General features: G+C 42.8%; 4 protein-coding genes across 6 annotated transcripts in view; 2 read left to right on the top strand and 2 right to left on the bottom strand.

The window, feature by feature from the left end:
- The first annotated feature begins 196 nt into the window (after nt 1–196).
- Nucleotides 197–4448, top strand: LOC115180510 (sodium-coupled monocarboxylate transporter 1-like). Of its 2 annotated transcripts, XM_029742656.1 has the most exons (10): nt 197–1075; nt 1635–1761; nt 1978–2045; nt 2245–2399; nt 2540–2592; nt 3378–3445; nt 3540–3626; nt 3732–3939; nt 4180–4283; nt 4377–4448. In XM_029742656.1, the coding sequence occupies exons 1-9, from the start codon at nt 725–727 to the stop codon at nt 4251–4253; spliced, it is 1191 nt and encodes a 396-aa protein (XP_029598516.1). In that variant the 5' UTR covers nt 197–724; the 3' UTR covers nt 4254–4283; nt 4377–4448. The 2 variants fall into 2 exon arrangements, 1 of the variants encoding a protein (XP_029598516.1); XR_003873096.1 differs by lacking the exons at nt 2540–2592; nt 4377–4448 and having other exon boundaries at nt 4180–4252.
- A 1694-nt stretch (nt 4449–6142) lies between these two features.
- On the bottom strand, nt 6143–7838 carry LOC115180418 (electron transfer flavoprotein regulatory factor 1). 2 transcript variants are annotated; one of them, XM_029742481.1, is made up of 3 exons: nt 7709–7838; nt 7176–7249; nt 6143–7025 (listed from the first exon to the last, which is right to left on the bottom strand). In XM_029742481.1, exons 2-3 carry the CDS (start codon nt 7218–7220, stop codon nt 6780–6782), a joined length of 291 nt encoding a protein of 96 aa, XP_029598341.1. In that variant the 5' UTR covers nt 7221–7249; nt 7709–7838; the 3' UTR covers nt 6143–6779. The 2 variants fall into 2 exon arrangements, with proteins under 2 accessions (XP_029598341.1, XP_029598340.1); XM_029742480.1 differs by having other exon boundaries at nt 7176–7252; nt 7709–7837.
- A 707-nt stretch (nt 7839–8545) lies between these two features.
- Nucleotides 8546–9589, bottom strand: LOC115180417 (electron transfer flavoprotein regulatory factor 1). The gene is made up of 2 exons (XM_029742478.1): nt 9519–9589; nt 8546–9346 (listed from the first exon to the last, which is right to left on the bottom strand). The coding sequence occupies exons 1-2, from the start codon at nt 9561–9563 to the stop codon at nt 9101–9103; spliced, it is 291 nt and encodes a 96-aa protein (XP_029598338.1). The 5' UTR covers nt 9564–9589; the 3' UTR covers nt 8546–9100.
- The window catches only part of dnai7 (dynein axonemal intermediate chain 7), a 12708-nt gene continuing 3099 nt past the window's right edge, over nt 9556–19164 (top strand). Inside the window, exons 1-14 of the mRNA XM_029742475.1 lie at nt 9556–9629; nt 14207–14270; nt 14635–14652; nt 14933–15020; nt 15263–15354; nt 15484–15588; nt 15792–15929; nt 16173–16307; nt 16442–16545; nt 16733–17042; nt 17128–17254; nt 17534–17697; nt 18476–18659; nt 18892–19106. Coding sequence (XP_029598335.1) covers nt 14268–14270; nt 14635–14652; nt 14933–15020; nt 15263–15354; nt 15484–15588; nt 15792–15929; nt 16173–16307; nt 16442–16545; nt 16733–17042; nt 17128–17254; nt 17534–17697; nt 18476–18659; nt 18892–19106 — 1683 coding nt within the window. The 5' untranslated portion in view covers nt 9556–9629; nt 14207–14267. The remainder of the gene's footprint in view (nt 9630–14206; nt 14271–14634; nt 14653–14932; nt 15021–15262; nt 15355–15483; nt 15589–15791; nt 15930–16172; nt 16308–16441; nt 16546–16732; nt 17043–17127; nt 17255–17533; nt 17698–18475; nt 18660–18891; nt 19107–19164) is intronic.

Genomic DNA, 19164 nt, shown 5'->3' with positions numbered 1-19164 from the left:
TAACACATGGATGTATTTGCTACCATTTAGATTTGACATTTTAGTCATTTAGCAGACCCTCTGGAGCGACTTACAGTAGTGAATGCATACATTTCATACATTTTTTTCTTCTTCCCCATACTGGTCCCCTGTGGGAATCGAACCCACAACCCTGGCGTTGCAAACACTATGCTCTACCAACTGAGCCACACGGGACCTGTGCTGCTCCAGCCTATGCTGCTCCAGCCATTACCACAAGCCTGTTCTCCCCAATTAAGGTGCCACCAACCTCCTGTGGTCCATACATGTACTAGCTAGTGGAAATGACATACTGAACACCTGACACATTATACTGGACTGGACATGTTAGTATATAGATAGCTAGATTTTCTCTGGGGTACAATTTCAGAAGTGTGTGTGTGCATATGTGTGCGCGTATGTGTGTGTGTGTGTACGCATGCCTCTGTGTGTGTGTGTGTGTGTACCAGCCATCCAGGGGGTAGGGCTGATGACAGGGGTACTTATCGGTCCAGCCAACAGAACAATCCCAGCTCTTGATTTTGTGGAGAGGTGGAGAGGTGTGCTCACTGCTACCTACTAGTAATGTCTTTGAGAAACACACAGGCACAGTGAAGACTTCAGAGCTCACTGCTATCCTGTTTCAACTCGTAGGGACTACAAGTTGTGGAATAGGACAATCTTCCAGTGAGTACAGTAGCCTATACCTCACAATCAGAAGGCTACAATGGCAGCCTCTCCAGTGATTGGATCCTTTGTGGCTGCGGGCTATGCAGTCTTTGCTCTGATGCTGCTGGTGTCTGCAGCCATCGGGGTGTACTATGCCATCGTCGGAAGGGGCCAGAGCAGCTCCAGAGAGTTTCTGATGGGGGTCCAGAGTATGACAGCCATACCTGTGGCTCTGTCCCTGACTGCCAGCTTCATGTCGACTATCACAGTGCTGGCCACCCCAGCCGAGGTGTACCGATACGGGGCAAGCTACGGCCTCTTCAGCCTCTCCTATGTGCTGGTGGTGGTGGTCAGCTCAGAGGTCTTCCTCCCTGTCTTCTACAGGCTGGGCATCACAAGTACCTATGAGGTTAGAATCAATCCACCCTGTTGAGTTCAGTTCTATTCTATTCAACAGAAATAGTATAACATGTTTGGTAGAGATTAGCCAGATGAATTGCAATGCAAATTCTAAGCAATTCTAAATCCCTGAAATAAATATCTTGGGGGTCACAAAGTATTGCTCAAAGTGGCCAATTGACAAATGCAATCTATTCAGGAAATAAAATACTGACCTAATTTTGTAATCTTTCTATAAAACAAACAGACTGCTGTTACAGGTAAAATCATAGTAGTCACACCTCCATTGCTTAATATCTCTGCACATGTCCATTCCTTAGTCTTGTTGAGATGCTGATGGTGAGATTATGACTGTGATTCAAACAGCTAAAACATGAGTCAGTATTTTATCTTCATTAGCTGACTGAAACAATCCTGGCACAGTCTTGTCATCTCATCCTCTTACTGACTATCCTCTTTGCTTTGTCTTTTGGGCTTCACACATGAACTAATGTCATTGTCCTGTCCATGGGAAATGTAACAGAAAAATGTCATATTTCTTTTTTCTCTTCATGGTCATCATTCTGCAGTATCTGGAGATACGGTTCAACAGAGCCACCCGTCTGTTAGGGACAGTGATGCTCATTGTTCAGACTGTGAGTTCCTTATCACAACACTCTCCCACTCCATATTATGAGAACAACCCTTGTGCTACAGGTGATTATAAGAGCCACATGTTATGTCTCTCTGTCTCACAGATACTCTACACAGGAATAGTCATTTATGCTCCAGCGCTGGCATTAAACCAAGGAGCAGTAGTCTCTAAAAGTCATGAAAGAATTTCATTTCATGCCCCATCGGCATTGAGTGCACTTGAAACCACTCCTCTGCTAAATGGTGTCCCTCTCTCTCTCTTTTTCCTCCTCTCTCCAGTGACTGGGATGGGTCTCTGGGGTGCTGTCATTTCAACAGGAGTGGTCTGCACCTTTTACTGCACTATGGTACTGGACAGGCAGTGATGTCAATAAATAATGCTGTAAACATAAGTTTATATAACGTTTATTTTATCAACATTTATTCACTGATGTAAGAGAAATAGATGGAGGTTAGATTTAAACATGATTTGGGTAGCACTGTGGTGACCTTTGTGGTGACCTTTAAACCATGTATGTAACACGGCTGTGGTGTGTATTGTGACAGGGTGGTCTGAAGGCGGTGGTGTGGACGGACGTGTTCCAGGTGGGCATCATGCTGGCAGGCTTCCTGTCTGTCATCATCAGAGCCGTGGACCTGCAGGGAGGAGTCTCCAACATCCTCAACCATGCAGAGTTCGGAGGACGACTCAACTTCTGGGAGTGAGTAGATTGTCATGTAGATTATAGATGTAAAAGAGTAGGAGAAGAGTCTGCACCTGGACTTTGTGCAGTATGTTGGCGCAAAATATAAGACATTGCAAATGTCTGAATCTCTCTCTTTCTTTGTCTCTCCTTTATAGCTTTGATGCTAGTCCACATACACATGTCAGAGAAACACCTGTCCTGGACCTCAGTGAGTGTATAATATCAATACGTGTCTTTGCTGTTAAGCAGAGCGACACAGGGGAATCCAAGAGCAGACTCAGATGAGGAAACAGGGATGAATGAACCAAAATATTTGTTACGCAGGGAGATATGGAGTGCAGATCCGGGGAAGCTCGGATGAGTTGCAGAAAAACGAGATGTGGAGACGGAGGTTGGAGTTAGCTGAGTAGAACAGGGTTAACAGGTCCTGAGGGGAATCCAAGGTAGTGGTGGTGAGTAAAATCCAGAGCAAGGTAGGTGGGTGGTGAGATGTGGAACGGGAGACAGGAGCCAGAGCGGTAAACTGCAATGAGAGGATAAACGGTGTCAGGCAGGGAAACAGGCACAGCAGAGTAACAGGATCTTGAATAATCATAAATGGCTAGAATCATGAACTGACTGAGCAGAGATTACAATCTGGCAGAGCAGAAGTGGCAGGACTGAGTATTTGTAGAGGTCTTGATTATGGATCGAGTTGCAGCTGGTAGGGATCTACTCTGACTCCAGCACACCTGTCTCCAACCACACATTCACACAGAGAGGGAGAGGGAGAGAGTGTACAGGGGGAGTAACTGCAGGTCAAGAAGACACCGGATGAACACCAGAGGGCGTAGCAGGAGCAGATGTGACATTTGCATTTACCACAGAACTCAGAGAGCTATATTCATGTTTGATGATATATTTATCTTCTTATTGATAATTCTTGCTGATATTAGAAATGAATAAACCATGATTTTTTATGTTTTTAACTGCTATCCCTATGCTCCATTCTAGGCTTTCTGTATGGGGCTCTCTGTATTGGAATGGCTGGCATAGCCTCACTAATGGGAAGTCTGCTGCAGGTATGCGATACAACAAAAGGAGTATGTTCTTCTACATAAAATATGTTGTCTTGATGTATGCAACTCTAAAATATGTCTCTGTCTCCCCATGTAGGCAGCTATCAGTATGTTTGGGATCATCGGAGGGCCTTTACTGGGTCTCTTCTCACTGGGGATCCTCTGTCCATACGCCAATGCCGCAGTCAGTACAGTCTCTATAACAAAAGCAGGATTATAAGCATGCTAATCTCTCTGAACGTTTATGTTGAAGTGTTGATGTGTTATTTCTGTGTGTTCTGTGATGCAGGGGGGCTTGGCTGGTCTGCTCTCTGGGCTGGTTATGTCTCTGTGGGTGGAGATAGGGGCCCAGTTTTACCCTCCTCTACCAGAACAGAGCAGGCCTCTGGGTCTGACCAGCCATGGCTGTAACTTCACAACCGCAGCCAATGCGTTCAACTGGACCGCATCCCCAACAGAACCAAGCCTACAGTACTACAGCAAAATACAGCAGAGAGGTACGTTGTGGGCTTCAGTATATTTGGACAGGACCGACTTTGTGGACTTCAGTATATTTGGACAGGACCGACTTTTGCTGTAGGGAACAAGTATATTGATATGGGCACAGTTAAAACAAATATTCAGTCAGAAATGTACTGTAGAACAGGAATAATTTTGTCATGTTAGAATAGTGAACTGCTAAACAATATATGCAACGTTATAGCTGTTGAGTGCCACTATGTTTGTCTTCCCTACAGACCCTTCCTGGCTGATAACTGGTACTCCCTGTCCTATCTCTACTTCAGTCCTATTGGGACACTTACAACACTGACTGTTGGACTGTTGGTCAGTCTACTTTCAGGTACTCTTCCCCAAATGGTAGTGTTGCTTCTTACCATATTACATGTTGTGTCTAATTAACATATTTTTCACACTAAAATGTGTCTCTTTCCAGGGGGTATGAAGTTGAAGTTGGAACCAAGGGTGACTTTGATGAAGGAAGATACAATACAATGTTATTTTGCTTTTACAAGCTCTTTAAAGAAAGGGTAAGCGATATGAGTGTTTCAATAAATAACCTCAAAGACGTTATCTGTCTTTCAACCACTTTCCTGTATTCATTTAGCTCTCATCCATACCTAGGCCATGAGACGAGCAGGAAAGCTGGACCTCACAAAAAACAGAGAGAGCAAATTTGGAAACAATAACCCCGGCTTCTGCAATGTCCACGAGTTGGATTTCACAAAGAAAAGTCTTCCTACATAACATACTGATAAAACCATGACTGAACAGTTGCTCTTCTCATATTTCTCCCTCCGCAGTGCCGCTGTTTTTCACGTGACTCATTAATGTCCTGACAGATTGTATCAATATCTCATCTCTATCCTCATATTTCTATATACAGTGGCTTCATAAAGTATTTTATTCCACATTTTGTTGTGTTACAGCCTGAATTCCCCCCCAAAATTCTCACCCATCTACACACAATTCCCCATAATGACAAAGTAAAAACTTGCTTTTAGAAAAGTTAGCACGTTTTGAAAATGAAATACAGAAATATCTCATTTACATAAGTATTCACACCCCTGAGTCAATACATTTTAGAATCACCTTTGGTAGGGATTACAGCTGTGTCTCTCAGGGTGTCTCTCATCTGGATTGTACAATATTTGCCAGTTATTCTTTTTACGGTTCTTCAAGCTCTGTGAAATTGGTTGTTGATCATTGCTAGACAACCATTTTCAAGTCTTGCCATAGATTTTCAAGCACATTTAAGTCAAACTGTAACTTGGCCACTTAGGAACATTCACTGTCTTCTTGGTAAGCAACTCCAGTTAAGATTTGGCCTTGTTTTTAGGTTATTGTCCTGCTGAAAGGTGAATTAATCTCCCAGTGTCTGGTGGAAAGCAGACTGAACCAGGTTTTCCTCTAGGATTTTCCCGGTGCCATTTATTTGTTATACTGAAAAACTTTACCGATTACAAGCATATCCATAACATGATGCAGCCACCATTATGCTTGAAAATATGGAGAGTTGTACTCAGTAACGTGTTGTATTGGATTTGCCCCAAACATAACTCTTTGTATTCAGGACAAAAAGTTAATTGCTGTGCCACATTTTTTGCAGTATTACTTTAGTGCTTTGTTGCAAACAGGATGCATTTTTAAAAACATTTTATTCTGTACAGGCTTCCTTCTTTTCACTCTGTCATTTTGGTTAGTATTGTGGAGTAACTACAATGTTGTTGATCCATCCTCAGTTTTCTCTTATCATAGCTATTAAACTCAGGTTTAAACCGTTTTAAAGTCACCACTGGCCTCATGGTGAAATCCCTGAGCGGTTTCCTTCCTCTCCAGCAACTGAGTTAGGAAGGACGCCTGTATCTTTGTAGTGACTGGATGTACTGATACACCATCCAAAGTGTAATTAATAACTTCACCATGCTCAAAGGGATATTCAATGTCAGATTTTTTATTTTTACCAATAGGTCCCCTTCTTTGCGAGGCATTGGTAAACCTCTCTGGTCTTTGTGGTTGAATCTGTGTTTGAAATTCACTGCTGGACTGAGGGACCTTACAGATAATTGTATGTGTGGGGTACAGAGAGGAGGTAGTCCAAAAAAATAATGTTAAACACTATTATTGCACACAGAATCCATGCAACTTATGTGATTTTTACTCAACTTATTTAGGCGTGTCATAAAAGGGGTTGAATACTTATTGACTCAAGACATGACAGCTTTATTTTTAATTAATTTGTTAATTTCAAAAAAGATCATTCCATTTTGAAATGATGGGGTAATTTCTGTAGCCCACTGACAAACAAATCTAAATGTAATACATTTTAAATTCAGACTAACACAACAAAATGTGGAAAAAGTCAAGGGGTGTGAATACTTTCTGAAGGCACTGTACTGTAGCCTACATCACATCAACTTGAAAAGACAAGTAAAGTTAGGATTGTTAATACTGAAATATCTTTGACTTGATTTATGTTTCTCATTTATTTCAAAAATAGGGCTATCAGTGTTGTACATTTGAAATAAACATTCATTTGAAATAGCTGTGTCTCATATTTATACAATTAAATTACATTGTACACACTATCATGTATTATTTACAATTATGTACACGAGAGAACTGTAGTCATTTGAACTGTATGAAGTCATTTGGTTGATGTCATTCCACAGCTCGAGATGGGTAAGAGTGGCAAGTGTAGCTCATGGCACTTGTCTGTAATATATAGCTAACATTTGTGTTTAATTAAGGACGTTTGTGTTGCTAATAACACTCTTGTTCATGGACGTCTAAACTAAAACTTGCACACTGAAGATTCAGACGCCAAATAGCTAGGCTATCAGTCTACCGGTCTGCCTATATTCAGCACGGCGGACAATTCTTCTTCATAGTAACGCTTCTTCATGGCTCTGTACTTCCTCAGATAGTACAGGGCCTCCAGTTCCTTTATCACAAACTCCCCACGGTCGACTAGCTTTTTGATCTCCTCTGGGTCTGTGACACCTTTGTTCTTCATAAAGGCACTCTTCAGACGTTCCCTGAAGTAGTCTGCTCCTTTGGGGTATTCCCGTCCCAGATACAGAAGCTGTCAATGGAAGAAGACAGGTTACCAATGATAATTCCAGGCTTTGGGGATTGTTTTGGAAAGACAGCTAAATATTGCATGAGTGGACGCAAATCTGGTGAGCGGGTAACAACGGTTGGGTGCATTGACAGCAGTCAGCGTTTAACTTACATTCTTGTACAGCTGTCTAACCTCACTCCTCAGAGGGTTGGCCATGTCACTGCCTGAGACCGTAGCAGCCTTCACTACTGGGATGGAAGAAAAGGACAGAACATACAACAGCTGATTTAGCATACAGCAGCTGATTATGTAAAACAACAACAGTTCAGAAATGGGCATATGTCTGATTGCTGTCACACATCACATATCATGTGAGCCTCACAATCTTAGCTGTGTCATGCATACATTTTAGCTATACCTTGGTTCACTTAGCAGGTAGGTTAGTTAACAGTGCAAATGGGTCACATTGCGACTAGGTCGCGAAGCGAATGATTAGTTAGCTGGCTAGATAATTGGCAGCTGCAATTCAACCAATAATTGCCTTTTGACATTGTGCTGGGAGACATACAAGTAACGTTATGTCTCCCAGCACAACAACGTCAACAGACAATTATTGTTCGAATTGTAGCTAATTAGCTAAACACCGTCGGTTATAAAAACATCCATAGTGATTCATTCACACGATATAATCAAGATTCCATTACATTATAATGTCCCTTATCAATAAATCCTTGCAATTAAGTAGTGTCGATAGCTGGTTACTTCGCCCTTCGTCCACACGAGTTCAAATAGGAGTTAATAAACAACGCCGTAAATCTTTTTACATGTCGCAAACCATGGTAACTTGGACGCGAAAAGAGTTGACATCCCACCAAGAGAAGATAGTAACCAGTTTTCCAACAAATGCCATTTCATGACCTATATAGCAAGCTAACCAGAGAGTTATACAATTAATATTGTGGTTAGGCTGATATGTTTACAAGCCAAGTAGCTAGTTTCATAAGTAGCTGTTACTAGCCAGAGTAAATTAGATGACCAGTTAGCTAGCTAGATAGGACTCAAGGTGAGCAAGTGACTACAAATCAGCTTCCTTTGCCCCTGTATATAGCCTCGTTATTCTTATTGTTACTTTTTATTTTAGTCTACTTGGTAAATATTTTCTTAACTCTTATTGAACTGAACTGTTGGTTAAGGGCTTGTAAGTAAGCATTTCACGGTAAAGTCTACACTTACTGTATTTGGGGCATGTGACAAATAAAGTTTGATTTGATATCGCCTAACTTTCTATTCTCCATGTTCTTTCCTTGTAAGCCACCAAAGGATGCAAAGTTAACTGTGTTACTGTTATGAATAGCATATCTCTCTCTACATTAGATTCATGAGAGGTATTAGACCTAGTAGATATAGGCCTAGCTAGCTAAATTGAATATAACATGTTTACATTTCTCCCCTGCATCGGAGAGTCTACTCTTTAGTTATGTTATTTATCTGTACTCACTTTTTCAATGCCCACAAATTGCAAACATACAGTAGCTTACAAATTTGTTTATGATCACATTTATGTTCATCAAGTTGATTTGGTTCAAGTCTGCCAAATAGAAAGGAGGCAAGCTCATGAAGGCTGAAAAGGAGCAACTTCAGAAAGAATAGGTAAGAGAAGACAAAAGGAAGAGGGGACTCTAGGACTTTTCATTTCATTCAATCAGATCACATCAAGCATAACATGCCAACCCTGTTACCCATAGATTGGCTAGAAATATATTTTTTTAATATTTTATTTTGTGAAACTTGCATTCGAATCTCCCTTCCTGTTGCAAGCAACAAGTTACCATCGCCCCTGTCGAAAGGGGATTTATGGCAAATTTAAGATGAAAACCTCAAACCTGTTAAGTCAACCCTGTTACTAATCATTAGTTTTATTTAACCCTTCACATGGAAAATATGTTTTTACAAAGCTGAACATGTGCTCTTTATGACAGAATGTTATAATTAGGTGAGATCAATATTTTTGGGGGACCAAGTTACACTACCCAAAATGTTCTCTATTCATGGGACAACCCGCATACTGAATATTCAGCTGCCAAACATCTAGGCTATCAGTCTGTCGGTCTGCCTATATTCAGCAGGCCTAACAATTCTTCTTCGAAGAAACGCTTTTTCATGGCGCTATATTCCCTCAGATAGTACAGGGTCCCCAGTTCCTTAATCACAACCTCTCCACAATCGACAAGCTTTCTGATCTCCTTGGGGTCTGTGACATCTTTGTTCTTCATAAAGGCACTGTTCAGACGCTCCCTGAAGTACTCTGCTCCTTGGGGGTATTCCCGTCCCAGATACAGTAGCTGTCAGTGGAAGGAGGCAGGTTACTAGTGATAATCCCAGTGCTTTGGGGATTGTTTGGGACAGACAGTAAAATATTGCATGAGTGGAAGCAAATCTCATGTTGAAAGTAAGTGTGGGTAACAACAACAAAGCGTGGGTGCATTGACAGCAGTCAGTCAGTGTTGAACTTACATTCTTGTACAGCTGTCTAACCTCTCTCCTCAGAGGGTTGGCCATGTCACTGCCTGAGACTGTATCAGCCTTCACTACTGGGATGGAAGAAAAGGACAAACGATTCAACAGGTGAATTACTATTCAGCAGCTGATGTAAAACAGCTCAGAAAGAAATATGCTTATGTCGAATTGTTCTCACATCACGTATCCTGTGAGCCTTATAATATTTAGCTATCCGTGTGTCATGCATAGTGCATTTTAGCTCATTTTACATTTGTTCACTTAGCAGGTAGGTTAGGTAACAGTACAAAGTCTGCGGCTAGGTAGCAAAACTCTGGTAAAGCGAATGATTAGCTAGCTAATAGTAACGTAATTGGCTAAACACCCTCGGTTATAAAAACATTAATTATCTTTATTATTAATCTATGTATTCACACGATATAATTTAGTTTTCATTACATTATAGCTAGGCTCCCTTATCGACAAATCCTCGAAGTGCAGTGCTGAACGCTATCTACCTTGCTGAAAACTGGCTACATGGGAGCATTACGTCAAACAGCGCGTCGATTCCAGGGTCACGGCTAGAAGGAATCCTACTTTTGTAAAAATTAACATCAGATTTGACTTTTCATAGCAGGTTAGGATAATTTACGCAGCAGGTTAGGATAAGGTTAGAAAAATGGTTCAGGGTTAGCTAAAATAAAACATTTAAAAATGAACTTTTTACGTTAATTTGACAAAAGTTGGATTCTTTCTAGCCATGACCCGATTACAGCTGGTTGAGGGACGAGCGTCGCATAGGAGTGACACGTTCTGACTATTAGACGTTGCAGGCAGCCGACCGTGCAAGCGACTGCCGACTTGATGCCGGTTCCAATGCAAGTCGGAACTAGTAAACTCGGACATTTCCTACTTGCTGATTCGTTGAATGCGGCACGCGTATTACTACAACCAGTTAGCAAGTCGGACATGTTAAAGTTTTATAGTTTCAACTGGCACATGAACGCTGCATGACTGATCTACAAAGAACATTGCATCATAAATAACTACTCATTGTATTTATCATTGGGCGCGTTTGAGTGGTAAGGCTAAAGCAGCCGACTGTAGAGGAAAGTCGCGGAGTGAAGTCGGGGGAGGTGCATCTGCGACAGCCGACACTAATCCGGTTTTCCAACAGCAACGCTCAGATTAATATGGCAGTGTTGCCATTGTTTATACGTTTTTCTTTATAATGTCTAAATAAACATTTCTTCAAACCCCATATCATACACTAACAAACTGAAATAATGTGTGTACTGTACATTGTACAATCAATTCGTGTGAGGGCCTCAAACATCACATGAATTTGTCCACTTGTATACATTAATCATGGCAAAAATGGTTCCTGTTTCAATTATTTTCTTTGGTTACTTTTGCATGAGTCAACAACTAATAATTTGTTAACAATATACAGTAGCCTCCCACAAAAGGCAGGCAATGGCTGCAGGATGAATTTGTTGAAGAACAACTGCAGAATCTTGCAGTGGACTGCAGTCAAAACGTCACGATCACATGATTTTTGTAAAGTTCATGTAGTCGACATGTAGGCAGAAGTCAGACAATTTTTATCCCCATTTTATTTATTTTGTATTTATTTATTTCACCTTTATTTAACCAGGTAGGCTAGTTGAGAACAAGTTCTCATTTGCAACTGCGACCTGGCCAAGATAAAGCAAAGCAGTTCGGCACATACAACAACACAGAGTTACACATGGAGTAAAACAAACATACAGTCAATAATACAGTAGAAAAAGTCTATATACAGTATGTGCAAATGAGGTAGGATAAGAAAGGTAAGGCAATAAATAGGCCACGGTGGCGAAGTAATTACTATATAGCAATTAAACACTGGAATGGTAGATGTGCAGAAGATGAATGTGCAAGTAGAGATACTGGGGTGCAAAGGAGCAAGATAAATAAATAAATACAGTATGGGGATGAGGTAGTTGGATGGGCTATTTACAGAGGGGCTATGTACAGGTGCAGTGATCTGTGAGCTGCTCTGACAGCTGGTGCTTAAAGTTAGTGAGGGAGATATGAGTCTCCAGCTTCAGTGATTTTTGCAGTTCGTTCCAGTCATTGGCAGCAGAGAACTGGAAAGAAAGGCGGCCAAAGGAAGAATTGGCTTTGGGGGTGACCAGTGAGATATACCTGCTGGAGCGCGTGCTAAGGGTGGGTGCTGCTATGGTGATCAGTGAGCTGAGATAAGGCGGGGCTTTACCTAGCAGAGACTTGTAGATGACCTGGAGCCAGTGGGTTTGGCGACAAGTATAAAGCAAGGGCCAGACAACGAGAGCGTACAGGTCGCAGTGGTGGGTAGTATATGGGGCTTTGGTGACAAAACGGATGGCACTGTGATAGACTGCATCCAATTTGTTGAGTAGAGTGTGAGGTTATTTTGTAAATGACATCGCCGAAGTCGAGGATCGGGAGGATAGTCAGTTTGACGAGGGTATGTTGGGCAGCATGAGTGAAGGAGGCTTTGTTGCGAAATAGGAAGCAGATTCTAGATTTAATTTTGGATTGGAGATGCTTAATGGGAGTCTGGAAGCAGAGTTTACAGTCTAACCAGACACCTAGGTATTTATAGTTGTCCACATATTCTAAGTCAGAACCGTCCAGAGTAGTGATGCTGGATGGGCAAGCAGGTGCGGGCAGCTATCGGTTGAAGAGCATGCATTTAGTTTTACTTGCATTTAAGAACAGTTGGAGGCCACAGATGGAGAGTTGTATGGAATTGAAGCTTGTCTGGAAGTTAGTTAACACAGTGTCCAAAGAAGGGCCAGAGGTATACAGAATGGTGTCGTCTGCGTAGAGGTGGATCAGAGAATCACCAGCAGCAAGAGCGACATCATTGATGGATACAGAGAAGAGAGTCGGCCCGAGAATTGAACCCTGTGGCACCCCCATAGAGACTGCCAGAGGTCCGGACAACGGGCCCTCCAATTTGACACATTGAACTCTATCAGAGAAGTAGTTGGTGAACCAGGCGAGGCAATCATTTGAGAAACCAAGGCTGTTGAGTTTGACAGAGTCGAAAGCCTTGGTCAGGTTGATGAATACGGCTGCATAGTAATGTCTCTTATCGATGGCGGTTATGATATCGTTTAGGACCTTGAGCGTGGCTGAGGTGCACCCATGACCAGCTCTGAAACTAGATTGCATAACAGAGAAGGTACGGTGGGATTCGAAATGGTCGGTAATCTGTTTGTTAACTTGGCTTTCGAAGACCTTAGAAAGGCAGGGTAGGATAGATATAGGTCTGTAGCAGTTTGGGTCTAGAGTGTCTCCCCCTTTGAAGAGGGGGATGACCGCGGTAGCTTTCCAATCTATGGGAATCTCAGACGATACAAAAGAGAGCTTGAACAGGCTAGTAATAGGGGTTGCAACAATTCCGGCGGATAATTTTAGCAAGAGAGGGTTCAGATTGTCTAGCCCGGCTGATTTGTAGGGATCCAGATTTTGCTGCTATTTCAGAACATCAACTGTCTGGATTTGGGTGTAGGAGAAGTGGGGGTGGCTTGGGCAAGTTGCTGTGGGGGGTGGAGGGCTGTTGATCGGGGTAGGGGTAGCCAGGTGGAAAGTATGGCCAGCCGTAGAAAAATGCTTATTGAAATTCTCAATTATAATGGATTTATCGGTGGTGACAGTGTTTCCTAGCCTCAGTGCAGTGGGCAGCTGGGAGGAGGTGCTCTTATTCTCCATGGACTTTACAGTGCCCCAGAACTTTTTTGAATTTGTGCTACAGGATGCAAATATCTGCTTGATAAAGCAGTGCTTATTATCAGATGTATTTGGAAACGAAATCCGAGTTTTGGGATATAGTGTCAATAAAATGTTAGAGAAGGAGCCCACTGAACGATTCGGAACATGAATAATCATATGTGTCTTTGTAGAACGGGCAGAGTGGGTGGAGAACCTATGACCTATGTCATTGACCGTGTTCGAGAGCATGAAAACGACTGCAGGTGAATGCCGACTGACTCATCTTCAAATCACCTTTCATCATAAATAACAACTCATTATTATTTGTAGGTTAGTCCAGTCAGTCACAGTTTACCCATAATACGGTTTTGATCCTCTTGAATACAGCCAATGTCTTACGTCAGAAAGCACGAGGAGCATCACTCCTCCGTGACGCCATCTGATCTGACGTGAGACAATATGCACCCGACGTAATCCCCATTCAAAACTGGAAACTCGGAAAAATCATATTTCCGATTTCAGTGCATTAAAACCAACTGAGAACTCGGAAAAAACGAGCTCCAACCTCGAAAAATCGTTTGAACGGTAATCCCACTCGGAATTCCATGTCGGCAACCCAGACCTCTTTCTAGAGCGCAGACTTTGCGACCTGAAGATCACTGACGTCATGATTTTACCTAGTATTTCCCAGATGTCATGAAAACACATAAATATACAGTACATTATGGGTTTGATCCTCTCGAACACGTGCTTACATGGACCTGTGTGTCAAGATTTTGATTGAATGACTTAATTAGCCTTTTTATTGATGTTTTATTTTGATTGTATGACAAAAACATTTTTTGAAAAAAAGGGTATTTTAAGTTATTCAATCAAAATGTAACACTGAGTTCATAAACAACGCCATAAATCGTTGTACATGTCACAAACCAAAATATTGACCTACTGTGCATCCGTTACAGTTTCCATGGTAACTTGGACGCGAAAAGAGTTGAAAGCTGACAGATATCCCACCAAGAGAAAATGGTGAGCAGTTTAAAAAAAAAAAGTTAGCTACTTTATCTAACTAGTGAGTTAGAAAATGAATATCTGGTTAGGTTGTTAAGATATTAAGTAGCCAGATACAGCTAGTTGCATAAGTACTTGCTCTGGCAACAAACTGGCTACATAGCTAACGTAAATTAGCTAGCTAAACCAGAGTTAGCTAAGTAATCTAGTAACGTTAGCTAGCTAGCAAGCAAATCATCTTTCTCTTTACTGCAAGTGCTACTGCAATTATGACGCTGCTGCAAGTCTGTGTTTTTCTCTTTTTGCTTCTTTTAGCCTTATCTTACTACAACTAAATACTCTATCCCCTAACTTTCTATTATGTATGTTCTCTCCTTGTTAGCCATCCAAGGATGCAAAGGTAACTCTGTTAACTACTGTTATGAACAGCATAATATTGATTCATGAGAGATATAACAAGCTAGACCTAGTAGATATAGCTAGCTAAATTGAATATATCATGTTCTCAGTTTCCCCCCAGCATCTCAGAGTCTAAGTTCTTCAGATAGCTATGTTCTTTACCTTCAAATACTCACCTTTGTAATGTCCACAACTTGCAAGAATTCAGTAGTTTGCAAATGTGTCTATGATCACAATTGATTACATTTGTTCATTAAGTTGAATTGTTGATTTGGTTCAAGTCTGCCCAAAAGAAAGGAGGCAAGCTCAGTAAAGCTGAAAAGGAGCAACTTCAGAAAGAGGAGGATGAGAGAAGACAAAAGGAAGAGGGTACTGGTCATTTCTCATTATCATTCAATCCATAACAAAACCTCTGTCATATGCTAATTGTTGTATGTCTGTGTGCATTTGTACCATTTGATCTGTGTTATTGAACTGCCATTTTGTATTATAGATGCTTCAATAGTATGCACAGTGATACATCAGTAATACATCAGATACAGTACATGCTATTGAAGTAGCCCCATGAGTGTATGTTTGACCCATGTCTCCTTTCCCCCTTTGCTGTGTAGAGGAGGCTCGGCTCCTGGCTGAGAAAGAAGAGCAAGAGAGGCTGGAGAGAGAGAGAAAGGAGCAGGAGGAGCATCAGAGACTGGAGCTAAAGGTATTACCATCACTGACCTTTATCATTCATGGTTATTGGTGTGTTTGTGTACAGAGAGGGCTCTTGAAGTTAAACCTGTCCATAATGTTCTAATGAAAAAGAGTGATCATTGCTTGCTTTCTGTGACAGGACAAAGATCGCAGAGAGGATGAGCTGAACGAACTGCGTCATCTACTGGAAGAGAACCAGACTGCAGTCACCAAGTGGGAGACTGACTCCAGAGCGAAAGCCAAGGTGTGTGATTGTTCTAAAGCTCTAACTCTGGCCTGACTTTTGTGTAGTTACTAAGATATTAGCTATGCTAGTCCTAGCCTTCATGTTATGGTTTTACCAGACACCGTGTCCAAGAGACTACCGTAATGGCCTTGGTAGATGTAGATAAATAAATCAGATGAGCCCCATTTGACATAGTTAAACACTGCTCGTTTTCTCCCTAGTGGGACAGGTACATGCGTTGTGACGGGAGTCCAGACCCGTCAGTCCAGCAGGAGATCAACACCTTCATCAACCTGTGGTGGGAGGACCCAGAGGTCCAGATCAAACCGGTTCTAAAGGAGTGTGCACTGGCTCTACGGGTAGGTTTACTATTAAACACCAGGGTAACATTATGGAGACATGAACCAGGAGAGGGGGATTCTACCGGTTCTGAATGTGTCCGATAAGAACACTCAATTCAGTTTTGCATTTGAAAACACTTGTTCCTACTTAACGTGACTCTGTCAAGAGAACTTCTATTTGAGACAGGTATTGATCTGAATAAGGATTCTACCAAATGAATGATCAATATAAACATGGCTGCACTTCATCTCCGCCTGCAGCTGCTAGAGGAGCTGGAGGGTATGCTGAGGGACCAGCCTGAACCAGCTGATGCCTTGCGGTACCAGGAGACCCAGCTCTCCATCCAGACTCTCATCCAATCCAAACTTGACCACAGCACTGAGGAGATACTCAAGGTAGGGGTGCTGATGATGTTTAAGACGTGCAGAAAACATGTCTGCCAGTTTGTTCAGGAAACGACTGTATTTAAGTTTTGTAATGTAAGATGAGCATGTTTTGCTGATGTCTGTGTGTTTCTCCCTGGCCACAGTCAGCCAACGCTCACTCAGACATTGAGACGGGGAACATGCAGACAGTGGTCCAAGATGACATCATCACACTGTGTCTGTGGGCCAACCTAAACAAGAACCCAAGGCACGTCACAGACGTATGTCTGACTTTCGTTCTATTCACTTCACACAAATAGAGACTTTCTATCTAGTCTCCTTGCTCACAGTCTGTTTCTACTCAAACCCATTCTTATGGATGTGTTGGGTAAAGAAAAAACAGGACAATTTAGTATTTTCAAATTGTGAGTGTTTCTCTCTCTGTGGCTCTCCAGGTTTAAAGGGTTCCAGTTCGAGGAGGTGGGACTGGGCTTTGAGCTGCCCAAACAGCTGGCAATCAGTGACGTTGCTGTGAGAATCCTCCACACCAACTACGACCACTTGTCTCACCTGGCCAACCTGAAAAGCCAGAACCCCAGCAGGATGTCCCTGGGCCTGGGGGCCAGGGAGGAACCCCTTCTGGAGGGAGCGACCCCCGTGGGGGAGTGTGGGGAGACGGAGGGAGATGGTGACAGGAGAGGGAGCACACAGCAGGGAGGTGCAGATGAAGAGGTGCAGTCTGTCAGAGGGTCTGAAGGCAGGAAGGTAAGCTGGAAACAAAAGGATGAATGAATAAAAAATAAAAATGACATAGGCTAACGTCTGTGTGTGCATGTGTATGTGTGTCAAGAGTGCGGTGAGTGTGATATCTATGAAGGAGGAGAGGAGGAGTGGTCAGAAGCAGCTGGAGGATGCGAAACAGAAGTTGGAGGAGAATGGGAGTCAGATAGATACAATGTTAGAGGGAGATGACTCAGGTGAGAGACTACAACTGGCTCAGAGGACAAAGTGGTCAAATAACAGTCCCTTTATATATTTCACTGTTCTGTTTGGATTCTTTTTAGTGTCATGTTTAGGGTTGCAACATTCCTGGAATCAGGAAGGAATAAGTAGGAAATCTAGGAGTCCTTCAAACCAGATTTCTGGGGAAAGTTTCCAGAATTTTTCAACTCTAGCCATGTTACTATAAACACTGCTTGAGAATGAACCTGCCGCTTTCATTCCATATTGTTCACCTGTACGCGTGTCCTGTCCAGGTGAGGGAGACTCCACCCCTACCCCGATGGACCCAGTGATTAACAGCTATGAGGGTCAGGTGGTTGACCTGCAGCAGTACACGCCCCTGGGAGGAGTCTTCTACTGCGACGTCTTCCGTCTGCCGCCACAGTCCCAACAACTCAATGGATGGGAGATGAGAGAGGTGAACCAGAACCACCAAGCACCTATGCTGAACAGAAATATAAACGCAACGCGTAAAGTTCTGTCACACAACACAATGCCACAGATGTCTCAAGTTAGGATGAGCGTGCAATTGGCATTGCCTGCAGGAATGTCCACCAGAGCTGTTGGCAGATAATTGAATGTTAATTTCTCTACCATAAGCCGCCTCCAATGTTGTTTTAGAGAATTTGGCAGTAAGTCCAACCGGCCTCACAACCGCAGACCACGTGTAAACACCCCAGCCCAGGACCTTTACATCCGGCTTCTTCACCTGCGGGATTGTCAGACTAGCCACCCGGACAGCTGATGAAACTGAAGAGTATTTTTGTCTGTAATAAAGCCCTTTTGTGGAGAAAAACTCATTCTGACTGGCTGGGCCTGGCTCCCCAGTGGGTGGGCCTATGCCACCCCTGCCATTCATGTGAAATCCATAGATTAGGGCCTAATTTATTTCAATTGACTGATTTCCTTTGAACTGCTCATGGAACTCGTTGAAATTGTTGCATGTTGGGTTTATATTTATGTTCAGTGTAGTTCAGAAAATGCCCTTTCTGACAGCAGTTTCCCTTCCTACAACTCAGTGTAATGTACTCCATGGACTGTCACTGAATGTGTTAACTCCTTGATAAAGTACCACTCCTCTTTGCAGTTGTTAGATAAGATGCATTAATCAAGGGGACTAGATAACCTTGAGGAAAGTAACAGAACCACCTTTATTTCTCTGACTTAACATTAGTGTCTCTTGCCCCAACCCCCAGCTGTTGGACACAGGGCTGCAGCCGTTCCCCTACCCCACAGAGCAGACTCAGATCCAGGGCTCTGCCTCCATGAAGCTGGAGGACAGTGGGGTCCTGACCTGTCCCCCTGTAGGGGTCACAGTCACCCTGCCTGACTCTGTCCTGTTCCTGGAGGACCCCCAGGTGGCCCGCTGGGACCCTGAAGGTAAGAGACACTTGGAGAACTGGACAGGCTCCATATGGGACTGATAGTGATACTGTTGCATGTATTTAACATATGCCAGAATCTGAATGTAGTTCCTACCTTCTGGGGGGCACTCTACCCAAAAAGTACAGAACTTTCAGATAGAAATGTGTGGAGTTGACATGATTCCCTTTTCTACATTGAGAGCCATGATGTCTAGTCAACACATCTAAAATGATCTGTCAATCAATAGGTCAGCACTGGAAGACCGACTGCATCAGTGAGACGTCGTACGACCAGGCAGAGCGGAAGATCTCGTTCAAGATGGACTCATTCTACGCCTTCACGCTTCTACAGGACTCATATGCCAACATGCCGTTCCAGAGCTGGGAGCTCAGACCACTGGGCCAGGACTCTGCCCTGCTCACCATCACCGCAGCCCTCACTGAAGTTAGCATCACCATCAAGGCAAGAACTCACAATCTGTCATGCTCCATCTCCTCCATAGACACTTTTGGGTGCATCT

Source organism: Salmo trutta, chromosome 40 (assembly GCF_901001165.1).
Source record: "Salmo trutta chromosome 40, fSalTru1.1, whole genome shotgun sequence".
NCBI classification, from domain to species: domain Eukaryota; kingdom Metazoa; phylum Chordata; class Actinopteri; order Salmoniformes; family Salmonidae; genus Salmo; species Salmo trutta.
Note: the sequence above shows the minus strand (reverse complement) of the source record. Positions and strands in the feature narration are given on the sequence as shown.